Source organism: Cydia pomonella, chromosome 16, assembly GCF_033807575.1.
Source record: "Cydia pomonella isolate Wapato2018A chromosome 16, ilCydPomo1, whole genome shotgun sequence".
Lineage (NCBI taxonomy): Eukaryota > Metazoa > Arthropoda > Insecta > Lepidoptera > Tortricidae > Cydia > Cydia pomonella.
In genome coordinates, this window is record NC_084718.1 from 411,428 (window position 1) to 432,568 (window position 21,141).

The 21,141-nt window shown below is 36.8% G+C and overlaps 2 protein-coding genes and 1 long non-coding RNA gene across 4 annotated transcripts; all 3 read left to right on the forward strand.

The window, feature by feature from the left end:
- The first annotated feature begins 3,179 nt into the window (after positions 1–3,179).
- Positions 3,180–7,808, forward strand: LOC133526708 (uncharacterized). 2 transcript variants are annotated; one of them, XM_061863425.1, is made up of 2 exons: positions 3,180–4,250; positions 4,328–7,808. In XM_061863425.1, the coding sequence occupies exon 2, from the start codon at positions 4,328–4,330 to the stop codon at positions 6,620–6,622; it is 2,295 nt and encodes a 764-aa protein (XP_061719409.1). In that variant the 5' UTR covers positions 3,180–4,250; the 3' UTR covers positions 6,623–7,808. The 2 variants fall into 2 exon arrangements, with proteins under 2 accessions (XP_061719409.1, XP_061719410.1); XM_061863426.1 differs by having other exon boundaries at positions 3,180–4,110.
- Positions 6,621–8,688, forward strand: LOC133526709 (uncharacterized). The gene has a single exon (XM_061863427.1). It carries the CDS (start codon positions 7,310–7,312, stop codon positions 8,249–8,251), a length of 942 nt encoding a protein of 313 aa, XP_061719411.1. The 5' UTR covers positions 6,621–7,309; the 3' UTR covers positions 8,252–8,688.
- A 6,382-nt stretch (positions 8,689–15,070) lies between these two features.
- On the forward strand, positions 15,071–19,660 carry LOC133526544 (uncharacterized). The gene is made up of 2 exons (XR_009800746.1): positions 15,071–15,415; positions 19,520–19,660. It is a non-coding gene; the product is annotated as an uncharacterized LOC133526544 (long non-coding RNA).
- The last annotated feature ends 1,481 nt before the right edge of the window (positions 19,661–21,141 follow it).

A 21,141-nucleotide genomic window follows, 5' to 3' on the forward strand; every position in this document is an offset into this window, starting at 1 on the left:
AATATGTCCCGTCTTGCAGAAAAATGAGGCAATCATTTGTTTTTGTGTACTTCGGGTTCGGCGACATTTTGTTGGCGTCGGCTCATCTTCAAAACACCATACTGTGGACTGCCGCTTTGTTTCGGGGTCGTAGTTATATAGCCATGTTTCGTCACCTGTAAGTATATCATATACATTTTTTTTCTCGCCAGCGTCGAATTTATCTATCATAAATTTGCACCAATCTACGCGGCGGTCTTTTTGCAAATCGGTGAGTTTGTGCGGCACCCATCTTGAACAACGCTTATGAAGGGCCAGATGATAATGAATTATAGTTTGCAATGCTGCTGATCCAATACCCAGCTCACGCTCGAGCTCTGCATATGTAATTCGTCGGTTCGCACGAACATTTTTTTCCACAGCCTGTACGTTTTCTTGAGTGACTGCGGTTGGCGGCCGTCCGGTCTTCGCCTCATCTTCAAAGGTCTCTCGTCCCCTTTTAAATTCAGCAAACCAATTAAAAACAGTTGCACGTGAACAAGCAGACTCGCCAAAAGTTGAAACTAAAAGTTCAAAACACTCTTGAGGTTTTAAACCTTTTTTAAAATCATAATAAATCATAACACGAAAATCACGTCGAGTGAGCTCCATTGTTGCGAAAATTTCCCTCCAAAATTACCCAGAAAAAAAATAATTAAAAAAGGAATCCTAACATTTTCCGAGTGTTCCATATTTGAATTTATTAGCAAATAACCTACCTTTACAATGGTGTATAACTGGCCAGTATCGATCAAATGACCATAGAGTATCTAACTTCTTTTGGCATGACCCTCGTAAACACAAATTAAAAACTTGGTTAGCCGCGCAGGCGTTCTACGACCATAAGGAGTTCTTTAAATTAGGAACTTAGTTATAAGATACAACCTACATTATGTAGTTAAAATACAAATCTACAATCTTTATATACTGTATAAAATGTGACATGTAATTTATATTATCAATAAAATATTATGATTATCATCATGGTAAAGTTTACATTTAAGTTAGCTTATTTTAATGCAGTATACTTCCAGCTTCCTTCTCTCTTTCCTCGTTTACATAAATATTATGCTACAATGATTATCCAATCGTGTTATTTTTATGATATTATATAACTTTTAAATCAATTTTTCTTTCCGGTCTTTCACAATCAGCCTCCAAGCCGTGACACAATCAAATAAAATCTGTTTTTGTAGCCCTGTCGTGTCGAAGTTGCCATTGTCAAAGGCACCCGTTCCTTTGGGAATAAAATATAAATTGCGGGCGTAATGACGACGCTGATTACGCGCCGCGAATGCGAGATGAGAATGAAAAGTGTGAAAATATTTGTGAGTGTTCAGTAGGTATAGTAGGCTCAGTAGATGGTCGTGAATGAGCGTTTCTTTTTTTGCCACTTTCATTAATTTCGTATTTTTTTATAAATTGTTTGTTTTTTCTACTCTGATGAGCTCCTTCGATCCTAATAATGGGATAAAAAAAATGTCCCAGAGTTTTTCCCCATTTTGTATGGCGGTAACAAAAAGTTTGAAAAATGAATAGAAAATTTGGGACACTTGTTTTCTCCCATAAGGATGTAAAGCGCTCGCGATCCTGATTAGAAATAACACAAAGCAGGCAAAAGTCACATAAAAAAATGCCAAAACAAAAGAAACGCTCGAATATGAGATAAGCATGAAATTGAAATGTGAAAATATTGGCGATTACTAAATACATATATTAAAACTAACGTATTTTTAATTCGGAAATTGCTCATCAGGTTTCGGTACATAACGATTTTTTTAAATAAAAATTGGAAACCTTTAAACATCGCAGTCAAAGCAATTTAAAATTGGTTGTATCGCAACTGATTTGGAAGCTGAGCACTTATCGATTCAAGTCCGGCTCGAGCCCTCCGGACGAGGGTTCCCGGCTTTAGAGGTTTAGATAGTGAGACGGATAAATACGGGCCTCATTTCAATTTACTGTAAATCAAAGTGGGATTCCACTTTAAAAATATTTACAAGGGGATGGGGTTCAGTTGAGGATTTATTCTTATCTAATGCAAACAATACTACTCACAAGTTATAGTAGTATTTTTATCTGTGTATTGCATATGTAGGCTGCATATTATTTTTTGTTTTCTCTTCTTCTTTCTTCTTTGTCTAGCCTTTTTCCATGTCATTTGGGGTCGGCTCTCCTCGTCATTCTTCGCCAGGCGTATCTGTTCTGGGTCGTCGAGACATTTATTTGGGTTTTCTTAAGGTCGTTGTTTATGACGGACATCCAGGTCGTAATAGGTCTACCTCTGCCCGATCTTTTGGAGCCGACGTTGATGCTCACGACTTGTCTAGTCATATGATCTTCTGGCCTCCTCATGACATGGCCGTACCACTTTAAGCGCGATTCGGAGAGCTTATCTTCAATGGGCCGGATCTTGAAGCTGCCGCGGCTGTGCTCGTTTCTTACTTTTCTCGTTGCAAAAATTTTACGTCTCTGTTTAGCCCTATGTTTGACTATTAGATAACGCCGTTACGCATTAAGTCCGCCATTTGTATATTTATTTTGTATTTTATGCAAGAAGTTTTAATAAATAAATTCATAGTACCCACAGTAATACACCTTTTAAAGTAGGTATTACTTAACACCACGTTGGTGGCTACTAACCATACAGACCCATTGGTGATAAGTCGCTTGCTAATATTCTAAAGATATTACATGCGCGTTGCGGGTGTGTAATGTTTTTAATAATAACAATTTGCGAAATTTCATTTTGCATAATTTGAATTGCATAATTTTGAAATGCAGAAATTATGATTTGGTATAAAAACAAATACAATAAAAACGAATTGCATAATTTCGAAAGTAATTATAGTTTAGTAGCATAGTAATGTATTTGCATAACAGGCAACCAGTATAATGTTCACTTTGTATACTATTTTATACTCAGAACGTTTTTTATTCATGAAAACCAACAGCATAATATTGAAGGTGTGGTTTCACAATCAAACCACGGGAAATCGTTCATAAACTTTATTTGATTGAGTTTGCAGAAAGTTTAACAACACTGAATTACTAATTAATAAAAAAACATAAAACATTATATTTGCATGGAATATAATCGATTTTTCTAAGCGTCAAACTTACCTACATCCGTACTTTACGTCTGTCGATGTTGCGACTGCAACTTAATATTATATAAAAAACAATGCAGTAGCTAAACGCAGCCGTCGGGCTCGGCTATTATTCGGAGGCTTTTTAAAAGCACCAATAGGAGCGCTCCACATAATCTGTATCGCGGCCAATTGGAAGCATTTAAATCTAAACCTTTTTGTACTGATCAAGTCAAATATTGCAAATCACTCTTGCATCATCCTCCATACTTTCAACACCTACTTTCTACATTGAACCGTTTTGGCAAGAACCCTTGTAAACCAGTACCTTTGGGAAGATTATACTTCACTTCATTATAAATCGAAGTTTTATTTAAGTCGTCGAGGCCCTGACCTGCACGGCGGCTACATATGGTCCTTCGCAGCCTTCAAGACAAGGGCAGACTTGACCAACAACGGGTTCATCGTGGAAGTGGACTTTGACCAATCTTCGCAACCGTCTTCGTTGTCTTCAGTTTCTTCGGCTTAGGAAGAACACGCAACAGACGTTGAAAACGAGGGGTCCCAGCGTTTACCGGCATAAGGAAAGCGTTCGTTGGACTTCCACCACATCAAGACATCAAGGACTTCAGTTCCAGTACATTGCATCACCTGAATACGTAGGACTAGACAGAGTGAGTTCGTTCCAATTTCCTTCAATTTCCCTTCTATACCTATTTTTCTTGGAATTAAGAATAGCTCTATACGTGTCAGGCACAAATAATTCATTTTCATACAAAATCATAATTCATCGCAATAAAATAGCTTAACTTAATATCATCTTTGTTATAAAAATCCTACTACATATTAAAAAGCCGTCTCCATCGCTTATTATCTTCGCCTCAGTAACATAATTTTTTTGCTAAATCATCACATTTCGCGCGCAGCTGCTTATCTACTCCGCTTCTTTGTTCTCGTCAGTTGCATTTTAACTCGTTAGTGTTCACACTTCTCTTACGCATAGGTAATTGCATTTTTAAATTTACGTATAATTCAAAATGGCGGACACGTTAAAGGAGTTAGTAAAGAAACGTGGCAGCTTAAAAGCTAAATTAACTTTGTTTAACACTTACATTAATGTGGCTAAAACGTGTGAAAAATTAAGTGAGTTACAAATAACGGAGTTGCAGTGTCGTTTAGATAAAATAGAATCGGTTTATCCAGAGTTTGACGCTTTACAGATGGAGATTGAAGCGTTAACTGAGAAACCCGACGAGGCATATGCGGAGCGGGAGCAGTTTGAAAGCCAGTTCTTTATGTTGGTCTCGACTGCTCGACTTCTTTTGAGTCCTACGGTGCAGTCGAGCGGCGGTCGGGCCGGATCCGAGTCCGCGGCTTCCACGTCATGCGGCGGCGGCCGGCATGACTTCGTTCGTCTGCCCAAGATTGATCTGCCTCACTTCGATGGGAATTATCAGCATTGGCTCGGCTTTAGAGATACGTATATTTCCCTTATTCATAATAATCCCGCTATCAACGACATAAGCAAATTTCACTATCTTCGTGCATCTTTGAAAAGCAGTGCCGCCCTTGTGATTCAAAGTCTTGATTTTAGCAGTGATAACTATCATAAAGCGTGGCAATTAGTTTCGGAGCGGTATGATAACCCGCGCCTTTTAATTAATAATCACATCCAGGCCTTGTTTAACCTTGAACCTATGCAACATGAATCGAGCTCTTTGTTACGTAACATGGTGGACGTAACTAATAAAAATTTGCGTGCGCTTGGCACCTTAGGGGAGCCTACCGACCATTGGGACACCTTAGTTATCTACATAATGTCTAAGAAGTTAGATCTAGTAACTAAGCGTGAGTGGGAGGAGCACAGAAACCTTTTAACAGGTTCGCCGACGTTGCAGCAATATATTACATTTTTAAACAACAGGGCCGACTTACTTGAATCTCTTGGCGATAATTACGTCAATAATATTGGTCAAAAAACATCTAAACATAAATTTCAATTGCATTCACAAAGCGAGCCACAAAAGACGCATAATTATCTTACAACTACTAATAATAATTCTTATCGCAAACCTATTGTTTGCCCTTATTGTAAGCATGACCATTTCTTATTTACATGCGAATCCTTTCGTAAATTAGATGTTGATAATCGAATAAAAAATGTAAACGGTTACTCAGTATGTAAGAACTGTCTTCGCCCGGGACACTTAGAAAAACAATGTGTGTTATCTCATTGTAAATATTGCAAACTTAAGCATAACACTCTTTTGCATAAACATGTTGACAAAGCATCTTCTAGCAGTGACGTTCCGGTGCCAGATGTTCACTTTAACGGCAATATACAAACAAAAGTGTTTACCCCTACTGAGACTTCCGGACTACTGTCCACAGCGTTGGTGCACGTGAGTGACGCGAACGGAGTGCTACGTGAGGCGCGTCTGCTTCTGGACAACGGTGCTTCCTCCAACTTCGTGACGCGAGATCTGTGCGGACGGCTTGGGGTAGCGACACGCAGCGCGGGAGCTACGATCACAGGTATCAATGAGCAGCTTTCACATTGTCCGGAGTCTTGCAATATTACAATTCAGTCACTCAATAGTAACTATACGACGACCGTAAACTGTTACGTTGCCGAAGTAATAAATAAATCTCTGCCGCCATGTCGCATAGATCTTACCAATATACGTATTCCTGCCGGCATCACATTGGCAGACCCATCATTTTATGAGCCTTCCGCTATTGATATTTTGGTCGGGGCGGAAGTATTTTGGGACGTCTTAGGTTCCGCGAATATAAAATTAGGTAAAAATAAACCTCAATTACGTGAAACATCGTTAGGTTGGATCGTGTGCGGTTCCATACCTGCCTACAATACAAACATAAACGAATCTTATTTTTGTTCGTTCCTCACACATAATGAGGAAACTAATCTTACTCGATTTTGCGAATTAGACTCGGTGTCTTCTAAACATCGCATGTCTCAAGAAGAGCAAGCGTGCGAAAAAAGTTTCTTAGATAATACCACTCACGATCAAGATGGCCGCTTTGTTGTGACGTTACCTTTAAAAGAGTCACCGGATGTACTTGGCGACTCATATCATATGGCCAAGCGCCGTTTCTTGGCATTGGAGAAACGGCTCGCACGCGATCCTGTCTTAAAAAACTTATATTTTGATTTTATTCGCGAATACATCGACTTAGGCCACATGAGCGAAAATCAATCATCATCATCATCATCATTTGAGCCACCAGAAAAAATATTTTGTGGCGCGTTGCTTAGTGCAAGACTCTGGGCAAAGGTCATTTCGTCACTGACCGTGAAGGTTGATCATAGTTACTTTTGGTCTGACTCTATGATCATGCTGGGCTGGCTCGCAGGGCCGTCTAATCGACTGAAACCGTTCGTTCGCAACCGTGTGAATGAGATTCAAGAGAGCACTCGTGGACAAACATGGAGCTATGTACCCTCAAAGCTGAACCCGGCAGATCTAGTGTCACGAGGAATTGAAGGCTGATGACCTCAGCATCTCCACACTATGGTGGACAGGTCCAGATTTTTTGCATCATTCCATTATTCAATTTTCTATGACACCTAATACAAACGCAGATAATCTGCCAAAAGTGTCATTGCATACAAACGCACAGGCAAACATAAACGAAAATGAAAATCTTATAACTAAACTTATCACTAATAATTCAAAACTTACAAAACTAATACGAATCGTAGCATATATTTACAGATTTATACATAATTGCAAAAATAAAAATAATAAAAGCACATCAAATTTAACATATACAGAAATAAAATCAAGTAAAACTAAACTTCTACAACTCGCACAGCAGGAATCATATCCTGAAGATTACAAACTCTTATCTTTGGGCAAGCCCTTACAGTCGAAAAGTAGACTGCTTTCGTTAACACCCTTCTTAGACGATCAGAAATTAATACGTGTCGGTGGTCGTCTTAATAATGCTTATTATAGTTACGACATTAAGCATCCAATCTTATTGTGTAGCAGGCATCACCTTACCAAACTGCTCTTTGACATGCAACATATGGCATTATTGCACGCCCCACCTCAGCTGTTGCTAGCAAGCGTTCGGCAAAAATACTACCCACTGGTGGAAGAAACCTGGCGCGCCACTTAGTGTATAAATGCGTTCGCTGCATCAGGTTCAAGGCTAGACCTTTTCAAGTGTCAATGGGCAACTTGCCTATCGATAGGACACAGTTGGAATATCCCTTTTTGCACACGGGAATGGATTTTGCCGGACCAGTGCTGAAAGCTGACCGTAAGGGTAGGGGTAGCAAAACAATTAAATCATATATATTGGTATTTGTTTGTCTTGCAGTCAAGGCTCTTCACTTGGAACTTGTCACAAGTCTAACGACAGAGTCGTTCCTTGCTGCTCTCCGCCGCTTCATGAGTCGTCGGGGAAAGCCTCAAACTCTTTATTGTGACAACGGAACTTCGTTTGTCGGGGCATCAAACGAACTTAGTAACTTTTTAAAACATAATCACGATAAGCTGCAGTCAGGTATGGCAGAAAACCTTATTAACTTTAAATTTAGCCCGGCTTACTCACCACACTTCGGCGGACTTTGGGAAGCCGCAGTAAAGTCAACCAAATATCATCTCAAACGCATTTTATCTCTTACACATTTAACGTATGAAGAATTAAATTGTTGCCTGATTCAGATTGAAGCGATTCTGAATTCTAGACCCCTTACCCCTTTATCTTCTGATCCATCTGATCTTACCTACCTATCACCCTCTCACTTCCTTATTGGATGTTCTCTTCTGTCAGTCCCACAAGAACCTCTGACTGAAGAAAACATCTCACGGCTCGAAAGGTTCCAGAGAGTTGAAAAACTCAAGCAACATTTCTGGAGCCGCTTTTCTAATGAGTATGTTACTCTCCTCCAGCATAAGACGAAGTGGCACACCTCGACAGACCAGCTGCAAGTCGGGACTATGGTCTTGGTCAAGGACCGCGCACTTCCACCTCTCCTGTGGCTGCTGGGACGCGTCACGAAGCTGTACCCGGGCACGGACAACGTCACCAGAGTCGCTGACGTACGCACGAAGAAAGGAGTCATCCGTAGGGCGTATAACAACTTGTGCCCCCTCCCTATTACTTAACTTGTTATCATCTTCACTCTGTTTAATTATTGTTCGATTTCTTAACTTCCATCTATTGTTCTTTGTTTTTTGTTGAGTATCTCAACGCCCGGGAGTATGTTGCGACTGCAACTTAATATTATATAAAAAACAATGCAGTAGCTAAACGCAGCCGTCGGGCTCGGCTATTATTCGGAGGCTTTTTAAAAGCACCAATAGGAGCGCTCCACATAATCTGTATCGCGGCCAATTGGAAGCATTTAAATCTAAACCTTTTTGTACTGATCAAGTCAAATATTGCAAATCACTCTTGCATCATCCTCCATACTTTCAACACCTACTTTCTACATTGAACCGTTTTGGCAAGAACCCTTGTAAACCAGTACCTTTGGGAAGATTATACTTCACTTCATTATAAATCGAAGTTTTATTTAAGTCGTCGAGGCCCTGACCTGCACGGCGGCTACAGTCGACATATATCATTTTACCGCAAAGCAGCGGCCAGTGTGAGTTGGAACCTTTGTGGTTCCTAAAGGATTCAGATAAACTTCATATAAACGCCTAGTGAAAATGAACAAGCAAAAATACAATTTCCAAGACATATGGTTCTCCCCATATGGTCGCAGTTCTACCTAACACTCCTCCTCGCTTCGCTCGTCGTCGTACCTAACGGCGACCAGCTTTAAAGTTGAATAGGTAGATTGTTGTATAATTTAATAGTTTGATTGACACCAAGTATATTTATCATAGAACACTATGTCACCATTCGTTAAAATTTAGTACTATATTTTAATTATTATACGAAATGTATGTTATAACAAGTAAAATTATTCCTAAGGATTGTTATGAAGAACGTTTTTATGATGATAGAGCATTCTGTCATTAAATTAGTATGACTAACAACTTTATATGTTTTGTTTTTATACATAATGTTTATTATGAGTTTCAATAGTAGTTAAATGAAATTATGCTAAAAGTTTGTATTAAAATTGAAGGGCACCCGCGCGTTGCTTATTATCGTTTACTACAATATAATGATCCAAGTAGGTAATATGCATGCGTATTCGCCTGTAATAGACTTTATTCAAATAATTAAAGAAACAATATTACGACCGAATAGTCGACCGTCCGTCCGTCTGTCTGTCACCAGGCTGTATCTCATGAACCGTGATAGTTAGACAGTTTAAATTTTCACAGATAATGTATTTCTGTTGCCGCTATAACAACAAATACTAAAAACAGAATAAAATAAATATTTAAGGGGGGCTCCCATACAACAAACCCTTCATACGAACCCTTCGTGCGCAAGTCCGACTCGCACTTGCCCGGTTTTTTTGAGCTTTACTCTGCAGACGTCTATATTTTTTCTAGTTCGTTGCTTTCGCACGACTCTGCGCCATTTCCCAATATGGCATCGATCTGACGTTTTAAGAGTTCCATAATAATTTCCGTACAAACGTCTGATTTCGCAATCGTACAGCGGTACTCAAAACCGATAGCCCTTTCAAAAACAAACAAATTCAATTCTAAACTTCACCCGAAGCCTTCACCCTCTTGTCAAATAAATCCGGACCCGTCGAGTTTACGCATTGTTGTCCTTGCTTTGCTACTTGTTGTCTACGATAACCCAGGAACATAGGAACTTTGCGAATTGTTTCTAGGGTTCACTAAAGGAAAAAACGGAACTCTAACACTTTCTACCTGGACTACTAAGCTACTGAAAACGACTAATTTACTTCAAATGTATCTGTGATAATAACAAGGACATGTAACATCAATAAATTAATTTTATACTTAAAGGGCTACTTTTGGGATGTAAATGAGAAAAATAAATAAAAAGTTTTATAACTATATCGTGTTATATGTACGTCGCAGCCAACTGGTTAAATTAGCCAGCTAATGTTGGCTAAAGAACAACCAGCCAAGTCATTGATCGCAACGCTTAACCAGATGGCTGAACGTCGTGTAGTCATTTAGTTAATTAGGACATTGATGATCACTTGGCTGAGTGAACCAGTCGCTTTCAAAGAGCTTTCTTTCAATACGTGAAGTTGTATAATTTTAAGATCAATAGTTTAGAAGCTATTATACTCAGCAAGAAATTTGTAAAAAGAGCCTTTCAACAAAAAAGCGAGACGCTCATTTCTCTAAAGCTTACAGTTAGCAGCTCTAAAGATCAAGCAAGGTATAATGGTTACATTATGTGTATAAGTAACTTGTGGATAACGTTGCTGGCTGTACATAAAAACAACACTTATAATGTAACACCATTTGTAGATTGTATTTGTATAGTTGTTTGTTATCCCTTAAAAACAATAAAATAAAATAAAATAAAATAAAATAAAATTAGGCGACCGCTCGGTAACCAAAAGGAATGCCAGTTTATCCCGGTTCGAACCGGATTTATGCAACTGTTCGGGATTATACGACAACAATATACGGGCCAAGGTATTATAGCCTGTCGGCCAAGGGCATTAGGTCCTCGGTGGATGCTTTATTGTTGTTACTTATAGTAACGCAAAGAAAACATGGCGATGAAATTGGATTGGGTTTTGTTTTTTGTATTCATGGTTTAGTCAGCTTTGAAAAATGGTGCTTTATTTTTTTTTGGCATGTTTTTGCTGATATTTTAGTAAATACTTAATATATATTTCATATTATAAGCAGTAAGGCTTGTGTTGTGGGTACCTACTGAGACAACGATATATAATTATAATATACTCGTACATATAAATACTTAAATACATAGAAAACACCCATGACTCTGGAACAAATATCCGTGCTCATCACACAAATAAATGCCCTTACCGGGATTTGAACCCAGAACCATCGGCGTCATAGGCAGGGTCACTACCCACTACGCCATTACGAACTTTACTTAACAAACGAACTTACCTGTGAAGTTTGATTACAATTATACGAGTATCCAAATCCAAGATGTATTTTTTTCTTTATTGGGGAAAAAACAGATACAGGCCAGTAATATACACGGATAAGATTCTAAAATAATAAATGTAGCCTACATCCTAACACAATTCCCACTAGGAGTTCAGACAATAATTTTACGACAGCGTTGTAATCGGAACTTAAAACAGACATCCTTACTTATACTAACACTAAACAATTACAATAATTAGTTAATAATATCTTCTAAAACTATCCGTCTGCAACACTCATTAAGTTCGCAATTTCGTTTTTATTTTTATGTAGGTTACTTACTTTATATTAGTCAACTTTAAAAGTTTTTGCCGCCTAACTTAGTTTGTTATTGATACGAGTATACCATGACGGAACGTCACACGACTAGCTGTGCATAGTCTCACACACTCTTATTGATTCATTCTTATGAAAATCATGTCAGTAATGAATCAAATTGTTGCTTTGCCGTTATTACTTTTAAAGAAAAACTCTCTTCAAGAAATGTCTCCATGAAAATCTTAGGTTTTTTTATTAGGACATTGTTACACAAATTCACTAAACCCCATAGCAGGCCCTTCATTCTCGATAGATCCAACCAGTAGATCCAAGATGGATCTAGTGAGAATTTTTTTGTTCGTTAGATCCAACTTCCGGCCAATGGATCTAACGAGAACTTCTTTTAGTAATAGATCCAGTTTAAATGACAAATGGATCTAGTGGGAATTATTTTTATCGCAAGATCCAATCTTGTATCAATCAAAAAATCTGTACCTTGTTAATTATACTTGAATTAAACGATAGATCCAATATCATTGTGAGCGCTGGTGGCTTAGCACTTTCGCGTCCGGTGACGAAACTGGAGGTTCCTTCGGGATGCAACCCTCGGGTTCCTTTAATTCGGTATTTTTTGGGAAGCAACCGCCAACTTAAAATGAAACCGCCAATCGCTAAGATTAGGAGTAGATGCATAATTATTTTGAAAACGCCGAAATTTTGAAACGTAATAAATATAAGAGCCTCGGTAGAGAGTACCATTTTGTATCATTTGGCGTTGAAACTCTAGGTCCATGGGGTCCCAGCGCGCACAAGTTTTTTTTGGAGAAATTGCGAAACGTCTGGTTGACGTAACTGGTGACCGAAGAGCTGGCAGCTTCCTCGCACAACGTATCAGTATTGCGATACAACGAGGAAATGCCGCCAGCATCCTTGGTACAATGCCTCAAGGGCCTATTTTAGATATAAGCTAGTTATAGTAATCATCTGTATATAGCAATATGTATATACTAATTGTAAATAAATAATAAATTATTATTTTTAATACGAATAAATAATAGTTTATGTTTTTATACTACGTTGGTGCAATCAAGCATATGTCCTGTTAACTTAATACTCTCGTTGAGCTCTGGCAACCTTACTCACCGGCAGGAACACAACACTATGAGTAGGTTCTAGTTATTTGTGTGCGGTTTTCTGTAAGTTGGAGGCACTTTCCCAGTTGGGCTCTGTTCTAGATCTGGAATGACATCCCTACCCTACCACACAAAGCGAGATGACATTCACAGTGCCCTTACCTCTCTTTTCTTTCCTCCATACCCGGTCCAAAATCTGAAAGTTTGTTGATTGTATCTACATAAAAGAGAACATGCACTTTTGTATGAAAAATGTCTGTCTCCTTTACAGGTCGTAATTCTCAACTGGTTCTCGTGAAGTTTTAAGCTTGTCACAAAGGCTGTCTACAGCAGCTCACAGAACCACTAGTTGTAAAATTATTTTAGCCGAGCTGAATTCCAGCTGCAAAGATACATTTTACTAGATTGCTTGTTGTAACGCATTTCTAGGTCTTTTATCTAAAGTAGCTATTTATAAAAAGATGCGTATATGCAGTTCTTTACTTGGACAATATTTTTATTTATTTATTTTAAAATTTGATTAAGGCTAAAGGCCCATATTATAAATACCTTATAGACTTACATACATATGGGACATGGACAATGGGCAGTGTCCCATGGATGTATACTGTTGAAACATATGTCGATTATAAGCTATTAATCTTAGTTTTATTTTAATGTATGGCAAACAAAAAAGCTATACAAAAAAAAAGAAGTCGCGCATATAAGCAGTTATATTTCCTTAAACGCGAGATATAATAAGTTGTAACGTATTTTATTAGAAAGAATATAAAATATACTTTATTCTTCTTGTATCAACACCAATGGTAAAGTATTTAAAGAGACACAATTTACAGTTAAACAAAAACGATATTCTAAAAATTATTATACAAATGCCATGTATATATCACGTGAAAAGTATTTGTATAAGCTATTTTTCATATAATATAGCTGATATCAAACGGTTGCAGGAATCGAAATAAAAACATTAAATGAGTTAATTAATTGTAGTTAATTACGCTTTAACTTTTCTACTCAACGCTAGATGTCGCTCTAGAGCAAAATTCTACTTGACGTAAAACATTTATAAATTGCGCTAATCTCGTCAGTCTTACTCCATCATTTTAAAAAGTATAGACAGATGACCATTGTTTATGGATTTCTAAAGTAATGTCAAGATGACTCTTAATGTAACATTGTCAACTGTTTGTCAACATTAATTGTCAAAACACGCAATTTAAAATATTCAACATGGTAATTACAAAATAGCGTATTTGTAATGCGTTAGAATTGTATCCAATCGAAAGACTCTCCATTCCATTGATCTCAGCGAGTATGCTCTTGATGACCTTCACTATTCATTGGGTAGGTCAGAAAAATCTATTATTTATTCTCGTATAGCTGCTATAGCGTTCGACTCCATGGAAAATAAAAGCTCCAAATTAAATTAAAAATGTAGCATATATACAAAGTGCAATTTAGATAGTATTCCAGAAAAAATGCGCCAATGTAAATGCTTAGGTACCTATATCGTATTGTCGAACAAATTCATATCTACTTCTGATCTACGCGACCTTGAAGTGAACTGTCCTACCTAACCATTTTTCTAAATTATTACAATTTATTTATATTTTAATGTAATGTTGCAGTTGCACCAGCACCAAATATATGCTGTGAACTAGGTATCCAAGTGTTTTCAAGTGACGGTTAACGTTTCCAAAGCAATTTTTCAGCAGTTTTTAAGTTGTTCTTAGGACACTGAGGCTATTGAAGGTTTGGACCTTCAAGAAAACACTCCAACTTGGACTGGCGGCATCAAAATGGAGTACGTACTGTTTCAAAGAACTGGGTGTAAGTAAGTACATTTGATGAAGTGGAACTGCTGATGTTGAGTAAGTTCTTAGGGTACATTTGTGTCAAAGTCCTGTTCTGATGACTGATTTCATGAAGAATCGAAGGAATTCCTAAATTCTTATAGATATAGCTGAGTCATTTTTGGATTTTCATCAACTCACAAACATTTTTAATAAAATAAAGTGACATATGACGAAGTGCAACTGCTGATGTTGATCAGAATGAGATTTGCCAACTCTCGCCCGTTTTGGTTTATTTATTAATTTTGTAGCAAGTAAAGTTCTTAAGAAACATTTGTGTCATAAGGTAGAGTTCCATGAGGTGGATGAGTTCCATGAGAAATCGAAAGAATTCCTCAAATCTTATAGGCATATAATACTTTGACTAGATTGGAACTTTTCTACGCACGCGATTCTTCTTTGTTAAGTTTGTAGCAAGTAAGTTCTTAAGAAACATTTATGTCAAGGTCCAGTTCTGATGATGGATACTATGAGGAATCGAGGGAACACCGGAGCACCTCAAATATTATAGGAATACGTATAGTAATTTTACATATAGTTATTTAGGTAAGTTTCGATTCGATCTTCCCGTCTAGACTGGCCTTAAGGTATAATGATTGTCTATGACTTGGGTACTATGCTTGGGTATAAGAAAAAAATTGACTTTTGTCATATTCGATTCGATGTCATTTACAAAAAGCAATTTTATTCAAATTAAATATCTAGAATCTATTTACAATAACTGTAAATTATATTTAAAAAACATATAAGTAGAGCTAAGTTTCCCGTTATATAAATCTAGGTAGTGTTGCGGCTTCGAATCCATACACAAGATATATATGAATGCGACGTTTGTACTTGAAAAAAATGTTATAGTCCAGATATATGATTGTGGTGCAGGCAGGCACTGCATGTTACTCCAGAAGTTATATGTAAGCGACTACAGACAACAGCGGCGGGCTGCTCTAAGCAGGAGATCGATGTGCTTCACCACCAATAGTGTATCCAGAGGGTTGCGTTTTAAGGTCAGTAACCTGTAATCGCTGTATGTCTCCGCTTTGCCCTAGGAACGTAGCTCTACATTACAAGTAGATTAAGACACTCAGAATGTTGGTTTGGTGATTTGGGATCCGTAGTCAAAGTGGCAAAAATGGAAACCTATTCTTTTGGCGTTATATGCGTAAATTTTAATGGTTTATGTGTGTGTGTCTGTGTGTAATTTTATATTGCTGTTACCTGCATAGAGATAGGTTGCTTTATTTAAAACACTTATACCTATTTCCCTACTAATATTTTAAATGGTATGTCTATGTGTCTGTCTGTCTGTCTGCCCGTCCGTCTGTCCATCCGTCCGTCCGTCAGTCCGTCCGTCAGTTCGTCTGTCCGTCTGTCCATCCATCCGTCCGTCCATGTGTCTGTATGTTAGTCCGTCTGTCTATCTGCCCGTCCGTCCATCCGTCCGTTTGTCCGTTAGTTTTTCAAGCTTAAATCACTGAACCGATTTAGCTAAAACATGTTGCGGAAATGCTTTGAGTCCCAGGCAAGGACAAAGTAATTTTTTGTATCATCGAACTTGTCCCTGAAGGTTCGATTATACCTGTATATAGGTACCTGCCACTTTACTTATCTATTTATAGTATTAGAATATTTTATATAAAATGTAAGAACATACATATAGTTGATACAATGACCATGACAAGTTTTATTTTGACCTCACGATTTCTACCATACTATTCTGATTAGTTAAATATCATGTAGCGTGGACAGAGCCTCACAATTTGGAAGAATACTAACTTTCAAGTACATGGAGGCTTAACGTGATCACGGATTTGTTGACTATAATCAGTATTGATTCCACACAGTCCTCACTGCATCACGAATATTTTAGATTAAAACTGAGACTAGGACGACAGTCCTAGCCTATTGGTTATGATTCGGTTTGAGAAGTTAGTGGACCTGGGTTCGAGCCCCGGTGAGAGCACTTTATTGATTGGTTGGCTTATTGGTATTGATTGATTGATTGATTTACTTGTTGTACTTCAGTGGGATCCGGGTTCGAATCCTGGTAATTGTCTGATTAGTGCTACCGAATAGTTTTTGGTGCAATGCAATAAAATAGGGTAAAGGAACTTATTAGCTTATTAGCTTGATTTTTTACCTATGATTATTATTGTGATGTGAACTAATCAAGCGGCTCCAGGTTCGAATCCTGGTAAGAAAAGGTGCTCGATCCATTGTTGCATCAACAGAGCCTGCGCTGCCTTGTACTATATAAAAAAGAGTAACAAAATTAAGACTAAGGTTCGGTATTCAATTAAATTAAATTGAATCATTTTTGTTTCGACCAACTTATTGGATCATAAATTATAACAATCAATACTAATATTATATATATAATATTAGCCTACTGGTGGTGACTTCGACTGAGAAAATTTGTCCTGGGTTCGAGGCCCAGTGAAAAAACTTAAGTGGTTGTTGCATTTACTTGGTTTACCGGCGTTGCCGGTTTACCCGCGTTGCCTATTACAGACATGCATTGCGTAAATTTGGACTAGGCCGATGGGTTCAGTTTGTTGATATTGTATTTGTATAAGAAGTAACGGGTTCGAATCCTGGAACTTATTTGATTAGTACTACCTAATGGCTCCCCAAGTGCACTGCAATATTTATTAGATTTTGTTTAGTTTTATATTAATTATGATTTCTAAAACAATTCTTTGAAATTCTGATATTTTTGTGATTTTTCCTTACAAGGTACTTCTACTCGTATTTCCATGTAAACATGTGTCTTTTTTGACTCTTGGGTAACACAGTTTATTGAAAAATATATGTTTTTGATTGTACTTAATACGAATAAAGTAAGCGGTTAGAACCCTGCTAAGAAAACGCATTTGATTGTTTTTAACAAATAACTTAGAAATATTTTTTCCATTTCACAATAAATAGAGATAACCAAGTTATGGACAGTTCTAAAGTAAAATCAATTTATTATTCACAATAACTTAAAACTTTCCCTTAATGTGTTTAAATGTTTTTCTTTTCATTGGCGAGACGAAGTTAACTACCTCCAGCTCCGTTGCTAGCCAAATATCATTGAAGCGGCGGCGGCGTCACCGGCGTCGTTACCGAATCGAGAAATGCCTAGCGCAAGAACGAACATGAACCATGCCACGCTCACGCCAACACATACGGTGTTAGTATTGACAAGACTAGTAAATATAGTTAGAAGACTGACAGCCCCCATACAACGCCGCGAGATTGTCAATGTTGTAGATTAGATTAAGGTTTATTTTTATCAATCAATCAATCAATCAATCATTTATTTATTTGCAAAAATACAGTAACATAAGGTGTTAGGACTATTCAGGTACAATGTGTATTTTGCTTGCAAGCAAGCGTGCAAATATAATGTGTCAAATCTAAGCATTGAAAAATAACAAAATTGAAATTAAGACATTAGCATAAATAGTTAGAGAATTAGAAAAATTAGGAAAAAAGTCAGTCAGTCGCCATAGAATTATAAAAATAATCATTAAAAATCAAGGGAAAATATATATAAATAATATATATATATGAATTTGAAAATAATTAGAAAAATTTGCATAGTTGAAAACAATTATTATGTCAATATTATTGATACATACTACGGAATTTGTCGTTACTCATTAAATTCTAAATATTTTTTAATGCTATAAAAACATTTGTCAAGCAGCCAGTTTGTTAATTTACGACTAAACTCATTATCTTGTAACAGCTTTAAATGCTCTGGTAAATGGTTAAAAATCTTTATGCACATGTTGTATACGTTTCTTTCGTACATGGCCTTATTAGAAACTGGTTTATGCATACGAGACATAGTTTTTTGACGGGTCTGCCTTTGAGTGATCTCGTTTCTCTGTATGAAAAAATATTGGTGGGTTTTCACAAATATGCAAATTTTTTTAATGTACAAACATGGCATTGGGAGTATGTGCAATTTTTTAAATAGCGGAACACAACTATCATCATGTTTACGCTTACAAATGACCCTCATGCACTTTTTTTGTATCTTAAAGATTCGTTCTATGTCTACAGCATTTCCCCAAATAATTAAACCATACCTTATTACCGATGATACATAGCCATGGTAGGCCGCTAGTGCTGCTTCTACAGAGACTGTATCTCTCAACCTTTTTAAAGCAAAGATAAATCTGTTTAGTTTTGTACATATTTGTTCAATATGTTCTTTCCAGTTCAGATGTTTGTCGAGTACTATACCAAGGAACTTAACCGAATCAACCTCTTCAACATCATTATTTCTCAACTGAACATCCACCGGTGAACCCTTAGAATTGTATGAAATAAATTGTATGAATTTCGTTTTACTAATATTTATCTGTAAGTCATTTAAATTCATCCAACTAGCTATATCCACCATTGCATTATTACAGTCTTCTTTGAAGGTTAATTGGTTATTAGCTCTGATTAAAAGTGTTGTATCATCAGCAAACAGTATAGTCTTTAAATTTTAGTTATTTGCATGTGTCAACTGCTACCCCGCTGCTATTTATAATTTCTAAACATTAAAATTGGATGTGACTGACCGCTGTTATAGTCTCTAAATTAGGTAGGTAGATTCAAACATAAAGAAAGCATTTTGATCCCTTAGAAAAGGTTCAATAATCTTAAAACTAGAAGGTGCCCTGAAATATGCAAGCATGTTTACGCCTATACTGTTATCAAAGACGAATTTTAAGGTTATAAATTGTATGAAGATCACACCTGCCACCGTAACCTTCATGTATAAAAATATTATACGGTGCGTTTATTATGTTTTAATTTTACTTTTGTGCATATTACAGTCATTTATTTTGGCCAAGAGCAAATTTTACAGGAATGCCTATAAAAATAAAACACCTATACATATAAGTGTAACCAGTCTTACTTATGTTTGTTCTGTGGTTACAACAGCAGATAGGTGCTTGCCTACAAGCGAAATCCAAAACAAAAAACATAATATTGGACGAAACAAATAATCTGTTCGACTGTTCGATAGGTGTCTAGTCTTAATAACGGAAATGAGTAATATGTTCGCTTGAAATCGCGACTAAGTAGTCAAAAGTCTAAGCTTATCCCTATTTTAATTTCAGAGATACACGTAAAATACAAGCATTTTCATGCGTGACTACTGCAAAGAACGTCCTTCGTAGAAGTTCGCACTGCTGAATGAAGATAAAATATCGTTTAATAAACTATAAACTGTACATAAGAAAATAAAATACAGAACAGAGCTAGTTTTGGTATGTATACTCTTTCCTAAACTTGTGACTGATAATATTAAGCTTATCTTATGTGTATTCTAAGCATGTTCTGTATTGTGTATTCTAATGTACATGAATTATTTTTGTGTGGTTATTGGCCATAAATCTACAGATGGACATGTCAAAGTGGTTCAGTTAGTGAAGTAATAGTTGTAAATTGCATAAGATCTTTATAAAATAACTTTTAATATAATTATTTATTAGGAGGCAGGATAAGTAGGTTTGATTTAAGATGTTGATTCAAATCTGATAATGTCTAATATGTAGTATAAGATAAATGAAGGTCACGACTCGATCTGTTTCGACATCTAGGGTTGTCAAGTTTGCGGATCATACCGGTACGCCCACAATGATCGCAATTCACCGACGTGCCAGTAAGGGCGGATAAATGCAACTGAACAAGTAAGTGATTTAGACCTAAGTAAGCATGTTACGGACACATATGTAATAAAGGGGAGGTATGTATGTGTCGGGCTAACGGTTTGAAACAGGGGGCAGTCTAAGAGGCATTAGGCATCCGAAACGATGAACTACGCCATCAGATTTAGTAAAAAGTTTCTATGTCCACTATCATATATGCCCTCTTTTTCGCATAAAGTTGATTGTCATATACTGCGCATAAAAGTCATTATTTTAATATTTCAATTCGCCGACAACCAGTTTTCCTAATATTTTTTTCGCATATATTCTTTAGCCGTATATAAGTCGACTGAAGTTTGATTTTTATATCTATTAAAATTTAGGATGTACCGATTATGCGTATAGAGATTCAACATTAAAAAAAAAAATGTTATCCATGAGATGGATAAGCTTATGCGTAAAAATATTAGGATATTAGTCAATTTATTTGGATCAATAGTTACACCAAACTTTGTTATGCTTAAGTGAAAATAGGCAGGACAAAGTTATGCATTTTAATATAGACCCCCAATAATATCATATCAGTAGGTACGTTATAGGTTTGTTGTATACTTAGATCAGTCTTAACTTAACACGGAGTGCATTATGCGTGCGAATGACGAGGCGATACGGAGATGTCAGTTTTTTCCTATGATTAGATTATTGCACTGCATCACTTTCTGGATTAACACTGGCAAACCGGCGAACGAAGTTGTTGGCTAATTTACCTACAAATTTCCGAGATTTATCTATTATTTTGTGATCGTTGTCTAGTACTACTGTGATCCCTACTACGCCATGTACATATCTAGTGTGATATTCTTATATGTTATCTGTCTTGTAATGAGGAATAGGTTAGGTACAGTTTACTCGTATTTTTTTATGTATGTTCACCGATGATTTTAAGAACCATTGTACGATTAAGTAGAATAATTATAAACCACCAAAGTGGTAGTAGAGGAATAGGTTCCTGATTCTGAACTGATGGTGAGACTCTTCTCAATTATTATACGCGCATGTAATCATGAATTATCAATTTGGTGAAGATGTAT

What these genes read in the sequence shown, in the direction of transcription:
- LOC133526708 (XM_061863425.1), top strand. Translation starts at nt 4,328, where the DNA reads ATGGAGATTGAAGCGTTAACTGAGAAACCCGACGAGGCATATGCGGAG.
- LOC133526709 (XM_061863427.1), top strand. Translation starts at nt 7,310, where the DNA reads ATGGGCAACTTGCCTATCGATAGGACACAGTTGGAATATCCCTTTTTG.